This window comes from Sus scrofa, chromosome 12 (assembly GCF_054392235.1).
Source record: "Sus scrofa isolate SSC_HxYL_T2T_F1_AM1 chromosome 12, Sscrofa_HxYL_maternal_Yorkshire_Landrace_v2.0, whole genome shotgun sequence".
NCBI classification, from domain to species: Eukaryota; Metazoa; Chordata; class Mammalia; order Artiodactyla; family Suidae; genus Sus; species Sus scrofa.
The window spans coordinates 45,114,699-45,125,389 of record NC_139394.1 but is presented as its reverse complement, the minus strand read 5'-3'; the positions used below and the strand labels follow the sequence as shown (position 1 = coordinate 45,125,389).

General features: G+C 47.7%; 1 protein-coding gene across 1 annotated transcript; it reads left to right on the top strand.

The window, feature by feature from the left end:
* The first annotated feature begins 261 nt into the window (after positions 1-261).
* On the top strand, positions 262-1,764 carry CCL8 (chemokine (C-C motif) ligand 8). Its single transcript, NM_001164515.1, is given in 3 exon segments — positions 262-359; positions 1,149-1,266; positions 1,634-1,764. Coding segments are annotated over 3 exon segments (300 nt in total). The 5' UTR covers positions 262-283; the 3' UTR covers positions 1,740-1,764.
* The last annotated feature ends 8,927 nt before the right edge of the window (positions 1,765-10,691 follow it).

Below are 10,691 nucleotides of genomic sequence, written 5' to 3'. Positions count from 1 at the left end.
CTGCACAAACCACATGCCCTTCCACCGCGGGCTCCACAGTCTAACAACTGATGGAAAATCTACAACTTCCTCTTCTCAAGGGTTGGGAAACCACCGCCAGGATTGGGTGTCTACTCAGCACTTGGGGGGCTTGTTCTTCCTTCCTTAAAAACGACTCTGCCAATGCCCCCTGCTCTCTATAAAAGGCAGGCAGATCGGCCAGGGGAACCAGAGCTGCAGAGAGGCTGAGACCCACTTAGAAATCACCAACGCTCAGCTGAAGCTTCCAGGCTCCCGCTCCAGCATGCAGGTCTCCGCAGCCCTTCTGTGTCTGCTGCTCACCGCCGCTGCCTTCAGCACCCAGGTGCTTGCTCAGCCAGGTAAGGCGCCTCGCTTCCAAAGCCTTAACATTTGAACTACCCCAGATCCTAACACCCAGCGTGGGGAGGCATTCCAGGCTTGCTGCATAGCCCTCGTTACCGAGCCGGAGAAAGTGAAAGCCAGAGGGGAATTAAGAACGGTTGGCCTGTCACAACTTGTCAGAGGTAGAACCAGAACTAGAAGCCCAGGCCCCTGGGGCTCGATCCATGTTCTTTCCTGACACCAGTGTGGGGACACTAAATGCAGCCACCGCCTTAACAGCCCTCACCTTGTTTGGAAACGTTGATGCAGAAGGAAGGACCATTTTCAGGCATCAGAGGAGAGGAAGAAATTCCTGCTAGAGGTTTCACATTTTGGATTATGGTCCCATGTAGCTTCCAGAACAGTGGCTATGCCAGGAGAATAAGGACCCAGAGACACCTCAGCATGTGACGTAGGTTGGCTCTAAGCCCATGGGGACAAACAGCTGGGAATCGAGGTCTTAGAACTCATTTCCCCAGGGTTAGAGGTTTTAGAGTCAAATGACCCTGGAAGGATTCATCTTGTGACTCAAAATGTATCCATTTGCCCTCCACAATGAGGGACCCCACCGCTGGAAAGAGGAGATGGATTCACAGCTACTTTGTATCTGTGGGATCAGGATGAAGGCCCTGAACTTGACAGTGGTGTGGTCCAAGTCAGACCTGGTGTGTTTGCTTTGCCTTCTCCTACCTGCTGCTCCTTTGCCTGCAAATGCTTGCTTCCAATACATCGTCTCGCTCTCATGCTTCGCAACATGTGTTTTTCAGATTCAGTCTCCATCCCGATCACCTGCTGCTTCGGTCTGGTCAATGGAAAGATCCCCTTCAAGAAACTGGAGAGCTACACAAGAATCACCAACAGCCAGTGTCCCCAGGAGGCTGTGATGTGAGTGAGCCATGCCCGGGCACCCTCAGCCCAAAGACCTGAGTTCTACACGTTGACCTGAGTCAGATGAAGATACGCCCTAATCCCAAGGACTCGTTACCCCGTAGATAAGCTAAGCCCACTCACCCCAGGCTCCTCATCTAGGAGCTTGGTCAGATCATCCCAGACCCTTCAGCCAGGAGCCTGGAGGGCTCCCTGGGAGCAGTAACAGCTGTATTTCCCTTCCTCCCGTGTCCCTTTCCTCCTGTCCCCATCCAAGCCCCTCCCCCAGGGAGCAAGGGCTAATCAGGTTTAGGGGCTCACGGACCACACACCGGGGCAAAATCTCCACCACCCTCCATCTAACTGAGCCCTCTTTTCCCTACAGCTTCAAGACCAAAGCCGACAAGGAGGTCTGCGCGGACCCCCAGCAGAAGTGGGTCCAGAATTCCATGAAGCTCCTGGACCAGAAGTCCCAAACCCCAAAGCCTTGAACCTACCTACCTGGACTGCGAGACCACCACAGTCTTAGGAAAATCTTATTTATTTCCTCCCCTCACCTTCCCCGGGTGCAGAGTGATATTATTTTAACGTCCTCCAAGAGGTGCTTTGTTTAATAATTTAAAACACAATGTTTTGTAAACAATATTTAATGGTATTTAAGTTATTGATGTCTTAACTTCATCTGCCACCTAATGAGTGTAAAAAAAAAAAAAAAAAACCACAGCACCTGTTGACCAGGTTTTCTCTTCTGTGACCTCAGTTAAGTTCACGGCGAGATGGCATTTTTCTCTCTCTTCTCTGCCTCTGGTACTGTGAAGCCTTCTGCCGATCATCGGCGTGAAACACTTCTGCTTTCTTAGGAAACGAGTCCTCTTGTAAGCCGAAGTGTGCTGGGCAGTATTATTGTTGAAAGTGATGTTGTCACACAGCTGTGGACATTTCAAAATAAACAGTACATACATTTTTAAACTCCTTGGTCTGCTTTTTCACGGGGTGACCTTTGGTGGGGAGAAAGAAAATGACAGCAATGGGGGACAATTTGGGGTGTGAGGGTCCGCCTCTAAGACGTCTGCTGAAATCAAATAGGATTAGGGAGCACTGTTCCAGCCTGTGGCTCTAGGCCCTAACCTCGCCTGCCCCTATTTTGTAGGCTCCAGGTTCCCATGCCTTTTCTCATCACACTTATCCTTGCCCTGTCTCTCTCTCTCTCTCTCTCGTGATCTCTTGCAACAATCTTCAAACTTTTTTTCATAACCCCAGGTTTTCTCCATCTAATTAATTCTCAAATCCAGAGTCAGCTCCCAGAAACAAAACTAGATGTCTATAACCCAGAGGTCCACTTAAGGCTCTTCGCTGGAGGTGAATTTTCAATGGTCTTGAGAGATTAGACTATGATGGGGAATAAAAGGCATTCCTCAGAGCTGATACAGGAGGGAGAGGAGAGGAGGGGGCCAGAGAAAGGAATCCCATCTGGCTGGGCTCTGGGAAGGCAGAGGAGGTGGGGTTTTAGAAATACAGGTCGGAGGAGTTCCCCGGTGGCCTAGTGGGTTGAGGATCTGGTGTTGTCACTGCTGTGGCTCAGATCCCTCCTATGGTGCAGGTTTGATCCCTGGCCTGGGAAATTCTATGAGCTGTGGGGTGGGGGAAAGAAGAAATACATTTGGAGCCAGATTGTAGGGGGTCTTGAATGTCAGATTGGGAAGTCACCAGGTAGTAGTTAGAGATGCATGAAAAGTTTTGAAATAGGAGAGAAGGGAAGTGTCATATTCAGAGGCAGCATCAGAGAGTTCCTGTCGTGGCACAGCAGAAACGAATCCAGACTAGGAACCATGAGGTTGTAGGTTCGATCCCTGGCCTCACTCAGTGGTTAAAGATCTGGTGTTGCCGTGAGCTGTGGTATAGATTGCAGACTCAGCTCAGATCCTGCGTTGCTGTGGCTGTGGTGTAGACTGGCAGCTGTAGCTCCGATTAGACCCCTAGCCTGGGAACCTCCACATTCCAAACGTGAGTTCATTAAAAAAAAAAAAAAAGCAGAATCAGCATCAAGAAGAATAGCCTGGTATCTGATCTGAGCACAGGATGGAGTGTGAGAGGGCAGGCCTGAGAGCAGGCTGCTGCCGTGGTGCAGGACAAATGATGGGGAAGAAATGAAGCAGGGTGGTAGTGGGGACGAAGTTAGGAAGAACGGGCCAGACAGAGTGAGGCATTAAACGTCTCAGTAGGAGGAAAATAATTGACCAGAACATAGACCCTTCTTTGCCAACCAACTGTTTAGAGGGATGGCACCCTTGAGGCATAGAATGAATTTATCTCCATCACTGTACCCTCAACCTCAATCTCAAGAACTTGCAAAATTTGAAGGCATGGGATTTCTTTCTTTCTCTTTCTTTCTTTCTTTCTTTCTTTCTTTCTTTCTTTCTTTCTTTCTTTCTTTTCCTTTCTTCCTTTCTTCCTTTCTTCCTTGCCTTCTTTTTTTGGAGGGGGCTGAACCGCAGCATATGGAAATTCCCCAGATAGGGGTGGAATTGGAGCTGTAGCTGCCAGCCCACTCCACAGCCACAGTCACGGCCACGTGGGATCCCAGCCACATCTGTGACCTACACCACAGCTTGCAGCAATGCTGGATCCTTAACCCACTGAGCATGTCCAGGGATCCAACCCACGTCCTCATGGATACTAGTCTGGGGTCCATTATCACTGAGCCACAGTGGGAGCTCCTCTTGTCTTTAATAGCCTTTTGAGATCGAGCTCTCCTTGCACTTTGTGAGCATAGCTGGCTCCTTTTTCAGACACAAGGTCCTCAGTCCTGAGGCACAAAGACAAGAGCCTTCACTAAGGGAAAGAAGACTAGTGTCCTGCTGACCCAGGTCCGCGAGGCCTGTCCTTGGTTGGAGAGATGCCCTGATTCCAGTACAAACCTGGAAACATGGCCAGGCAGGAGACTTGGGTGCTGATCCCAGAACTGATGCCGACTCTCTGAGTCACATACAGCAAGTCAGTCTTTCTCTCTAGCAGGAGGATGTCCCTCGTGAATGTGGAAGCAGTACTGTGTCACAGGCAGAGAGTGAGGGGATCTGGCAGACGACCCCATGAGTGCCCGCCTGCTCTAGGCGCCATCTCCCTTGGAAACCGGCCGTGTCTGTCGGCCAGGGGAGGGCCAGGAAGAAAGAGCCTAGAATTAAAAACCATCAAGCCAGCCACGAACCAGCCTATTGGCGAGCATCTGCAGGTCAGGCGTTTCACGTGTCTGGAAACAAGCTTTCGGTGAAAGACCAAGGGCAGCGCACCTAATCCCAGCACCAACGAGGCATCGGCGTGTTGGCTGAGTTAAGGAGCACTTGTCAATCACAGAAGCCTCCGCTTAATTCGAACCTCTCTCTCCCCCTCCCTCAAGGTCAAGCCAGCGCCAGACAGCTGGGCTCAGAACTCCCTGGACACAAATCCCAAATTCCAAAGGCATGAGACTCACTGCACACAGGCCCCAGGCCACCACACAAGACTCACCCATTTGTTTCCCCCAAGCATCACCCAGAGGCCCTCCAGGATTATGTGCTTGTGTTTTGAATTACAAAGAACTATGTTGGATGACATTCAACAAAAATGTGTTGAGCCAGATGTTATCTTCTTTAAGTCACTGCTGTCTACACCCCTTAACTTGAATATTAATGTTCCGCAAACCCACATCCTTCCACTAATGGATTCATATCTACGAGCACAATTCATGCCCTTATCAACTGGGGGCACAGAACGGGCAAGGTCATTTGAAGCTGACAAGCATCCTCTTGGATGCATCTCTGCCTTCACCTGGGGGCAGGCAGTTTGCTGCAGGCTTGAACTCACTTTACTCTCTGACATCTGCTCTGTCTCTTCCCTTGGTGCTTTCTGCCCACAGGCTCCTTCTCGGGTACCATCTTGGGTCAGGAGTTGGCTCAACCTGCACACGTGCCTGAGGCTCAAAAGTGTGGGGGAGGGAACCCTCTGGGTGACGACTTCCCACTAAGGAAGGACGGAGCAGGTGTTGAAATGCTTCTGCCACCCTTCCTTCCAGCGGTTGATTCTGGAAGCCATTCTGCAGGCTCCACAATGCGTTTCGGGAGAAGCCGTGCCCATTGCCCCCTCTGCTGGCTTTGGTTCTGCACACTTGTGTTGCTTTCTCCTTCTATCCCACTCAGCTGCTTCCTTGGGGCTGATCCCCGGGGTCCTTTCCCACATGAGCCATCTGCACAGAGGTTCTTGTCTCAGGCTCTATCTTATTGACTCAATGTTTGATACAGTCCATATTTGTTCTCCGGCCCCCCAGTCAATGCCGGGATCTCAGCAGGCAAGTTCACTGGCTCAGGGCCAGAGATTCAGCTGGGAGTCTGGTTGGTATGTTTACCAAGGCTGGGGCTGGGGCTGGGACCGGGATCAGACACTGGCCCAGTGTATTCTTTGGGATCAGCACCAAGGCTGTGGACTTAACCCGCATGTTTGGTAGGACTGGGTTCAAGAGGGCAGCCCACAAGTCAGGGTCAACAGGTTAGGACTGAATGAGCCAGGTAGGCAAAAGTATGAGAACCGAGAGAAGGATTTAGCAAATAAGTAAATACACTGAAGATAAAGGAAGCCAACCCATTTACTCTTGGAGAAGCCTCCATGGAAACGTATGGAATGTCAGGGGCTAGAAAAACCCTGTGGTTTTTCTGCAGTTGGAGGTATCAATGTGAACTTGAGGTTTACAGGTAGATGATAGGTAGATAGGTAGCTAGATGATTGATGATAATGATGATAGATAGATAGATAGATAGATAGATAATAAATGATAGATAGATGGATGATAGATTGATTGTAAGAAAGGAACACACACATGGAAGATGGGACTTGCATATATTAAGCACATGCTCCATCACCAAACACTTTTCTAGATATGGCCAAATAGTTTCCGGAGTTATTTCACCAATTTACACTCACTCCCACCAATAAAGTATGAGAGTTTGAGTTATCCCATATGCGGTATGGCAACACTTGGTACTGTCATTCTTTTTAAGTTAGCCACTCTGCTTATGTGTATAATTCCACATAACTGTGGTTTAAATGTGTGCTTGTCATGACAAATGAGGCTGAACTTCGATTTAAATGTTGTATATCTTCTTCTATGAAGGTCACATCCATGTCCTTTGCCCATTTTTAGATCACTTATATTTGAATCTTGTCTGTTTTTAGATTGCTTGTCTTTTTATTATAAATTTGGAGAAGTATTTTCTATATTCTTCATAGGAATATGTTCACAGACATGTGAGTTGAAATATCTTTTCATAATCTGATTTTTCTTTTCACCCCCAGAAAGAGGGCTTTTGATGACACAGCTTCCTCATTTTAAAATAGTCCTAATTTTAAAATATGTTCCTTTATGGTTAATGCTTTTGTTTTCTATTTAAGAAAGCTTTCTTTTTCAGCCAGACATCATAAAGATATTCTCTATGTTGTCCTCAAAAAGCATTATTTTTTGTTGTTCATATTTAGAGCTACAATCCACCTGAGTTTGATTTTCGTGTATGCTGAAAGCTAGGGATCAAGATTTTATTTCTTCGTATAAAAGTCTAATTGATTCAGCATCAGTTATTCAAAAGGGTTATTTTTTCTTAACTACGCCAGAGTGCAAACTTTGATATAGATTCCATATCAATGTATACACAGTTCTATTTCTGTACCTTTTAATCTATCCCCTTGGCACACCTGTCTATTACTGGAGCAATGGCACTTTGTCACAACAATTATTGCTTTTCTAAAAACTGTTATTATCTGGGAGTGCAAGTCCTACAAATTTGCCCTTCCTTATAGTTGCCTTGGTGTCTCAGTGGGTTCAGGATCTGGTGCTGTCACTGCTGCAGCCTGAGTAGCTGCTGTGGTATGGGTTTGATTCCATATGCCACAGGCATGGCCAAAAAATAAATGCATAAATAAATAAAAGTTGTCTTGACTCTTTTTTTTTCTCCTTTAAAATTTTAGAATCAGCTTATTGATAGCCACACAACGCTTGCTTGGATTTTCATTGGGATTATATTGGAGTAGAAAGAGATATTACTGAACCAAATTTGGGTCAACCTGCCTGTGTGCAGTAAAGCCAATCTACTGACCTCGGGTTGTGGTGAAGGAAAATGCAGTGTTTGTTTATTTCTTTATTTAGTAAGTGTTCAAACTTATTTTTTAATTATATTGATTTACAATGTTCTGTCAATTTCTGCTATACAGCAAAGTGACCCAGTTATACATACACACACACACATACACACACACATATATATATATTCTTTTTCTCACATTCTCCTCCATCACGTTCCATCATAAGCGACTAGATACAGTTCCCTGTGCTACGCAGCAGGGCCACATTGCTTATCCACTCCAAATGCAATAGTTTGCATCTATTAACCCCAAACTCCCCGTCCATCCCACTCCTTCCCCCCCACCCCCGCCCCGGCCCAAGCAACCACAAGTCTGTTCCCAAGGTCCATGAGTTTGTCTCTTCTCTGTAGGTAGGTTCATTTGTTCCAGATATATATTAGACTCCAGATATAAGCAATATCATATGGTATTTGTCTTTCTCTTTCTGACTTACCTCACTTAGTATGAGTCTCTAGTTCCATCCATGTTGCTGCAAATGACATTATTTTGTTCTTTTTATGGCTGAGTAGTATCCCATTGTGTATGTGTGTATATGTATATCTCACATCTTCTTAATCCATTCATCTGTTGAAGGACATTTAAGTTGTTTCCACGCCTTGGCTATTGTGCATAGTGCTGCAATGAACATAAGGGTGCATATATCTTTTTCAATGAAAGTTTTGTTCAGATATATGCCCAGGAGTGGGATGAAAATGCAGTGTTTATTGTAGGGCTATATAACTGTATAATTATATATAGTTGAATGTTTTATATCTCTATGGTTATAGATGCATTATATATTATACATATAAAATATATGTTTATTCATCACTTGATTATTTGATTTTTGAGAAAGCTGTAATAAAGGTGCAATAAGGAAAAAGAAGATCTTGGAGTTCCTATCATGGCCCAGTGGTTAATGGATCTGACTAGCATCCATGAGGATGTGGGTGCGATCCCTGGCCTCGCTCAGTGGGCTAAGGATCCGGCGTTGCCATGAGCTGTGGTGTAGGTTGCAGACACAGCTCGGATCCCGCATTGCTGTGGCTCTGGCGTAGGCCGCCGGCTACAGCTCTGACTCGATCCCTAGCCTGGGAACCTCCATATGCCGCAAGAGCGGCCCTAGAAATGGTAAAAAGGCCAAAAAAAAAAAAAAGACCTGCAATCTCATTGATGTGATCCACACAGGTGGGCTTCCCGGGCCAGAGATGAAGGTGGCCAAGGATGGACTGTGTGTCTGCAGCCACAAGCCTGTAATCTCTTCTCAGGTGGCTCCTGACAAGTGCGTATGTCAAAGACTCATGCGATGTTGAAGAATGAGTACTTTTGATATTCTCTGGAAGAGATTGTGTAAGATTGGAATTATTAATTCTTGGACTGCTTGGAGGAAGCAGTTGTTAAAACTTTTGGAGAGCAGAGGATGTTTGGTGGGAAGATTTTCAGGGCCTGACTTCATTTTAAAAATAGTTCCGGAATTCCTTTTTTTTTTTTTTTTTCCTGGCAGTCTGGTAAGTTATGTTTTAAGAAATCCATCCATTTCTCCTAAATTCAAGTTATTGGCATAAGATTCTTCTTTTCTTCCTGAGGTCTGCAGGCTCTGTAGAGATGTCCCCTAAGGGTGCCTTTTTTTTTTTTTCTTTTCCTTTTTTCGTAGTCGATCTCAGGAGAGTTTCAGTTTCATCATAGGCTTGTCAAAGCCCCAACTTGGAGCTTCACCAGGGCTTTCTCTATGTATTCTTTTCTGTCCCACTCAGCTCTTCATTTCTTTTGCTCTCACCGGGCATGTTTGGCTAGAGTAGAGACACGCGGGAATGGGAACTGGACAGGAGACCATTTCAAGCATAGGCGAAAAGGTCAGCAAAGCCTGGGAGCCAGGACTGAGCGTGGGGATAAGAACATCCTGGCAAAGGGCCTTGCCTGGTTTTCTGTCGGAGCCCGATCTGTTGCCTCCTTGTCACCCGGCCTGCTGGCACATCCCCCCCAGGTCCTAGCTCAGACCCCTTGCAAGAGGAAGCCTGCCAAGAAAGAACCCATATCTTTGCTCCGTCCCCAAGCCCTGCCATCAATGATCCTTCCTGCAAACGAGGGGCCTGAACACATCAGTAGTTTGCAAACCACATCCCTCTGGGCCTGAGTTGCAGAAGGGAGCACCAGTAAGGTGGCGAAAAGAGCCGGGTCCCCAGAAGCTGGCTTTGATTTGTCTCCAGTATGGGACTTCCACCTAAAACTTGCCTTGGAAAAAAGACCTCAGCTCCATGGAACCATCTGGCTGATTCTATGTAAATAGACCAGGTTTTTCTCTCAGTGTCATTCCTCACTCCCCAGGAGACTTCAGGCAAGTCCTTTAATCTCTTTGCAACTCAGTCTCCCCATCTGTAAACGGGCATGAGATAATGGCACCGACTTTGTCAAGACTACATGCATTAACCGGGGAAGCCCTTAGCACACAGGTTCTTTTCTACAGTTTCTTTTTTTATGCTGAGGAAAGCAGCTCTTTGGATCACCCCCGAGGGTAAATGCCTGCACGTCTGGCTTCCCTCTTTTCTCTGTGGCCTGGGCAGCTGTGGAGGAATCATGCCTACTCCACTCCCGGACACAGCTTTCACCTTGCATTTCGTGGAAAAGCCTTCGACAGCTTCCAGCTCAGCAGATTCACGACACCCCTCACCTTCACCTTGACTTGACCGTGACCCAGGCAAAGATCCCTCTGGGCGCCCCTACCCTCTCTGCTCCCTACAGAGACAGGCAGGGCAGCCGGAGCTGCAGAGAGGTTGAGATAAACCTGTGTTGGCATTTCCATCAGACCTGGACCCTCCCCAGGGGAAGGTCCTGCTAACCAACTCTTCAGGCTCTGTCTGGTGGAGACAGGGTCCCTGTGCCATGTGGTACCAGGCAGCCCCTTGGCCCCTGGGGACACAGGGAAGAGTTCTGTCCTGGGAGGCAGGAGCCCTGAGCTCTAACAGCCAGATCTGACCCCCGACTTGCTATGTGTCCTCAGGCCTGTTGGCATCCTGCTCCAGCCCTCTGTCGCCTCATCTGTAAAATGGGGCTAGCAATGTCCTGTAGGCAGAGGACCCCCCACCCCCACTCCATGATCCCCGCCAGCCAGGGCAGCTGTGACCTAGGGGTAACATCAGCCTCTGAACCCTCTGGACAGGGTGGGGAGAGGGTACCACACCCCAATGTGGACCCAGCCCTGCTTGCTGCTTCGTTGCCCCTTCCCCCACTGCCCAACCAGGAAGCAGAGGATCCACGGCATGACCCCAGGTCAACGCTCATCCCCCAGGACAAAGGCAGTCAGC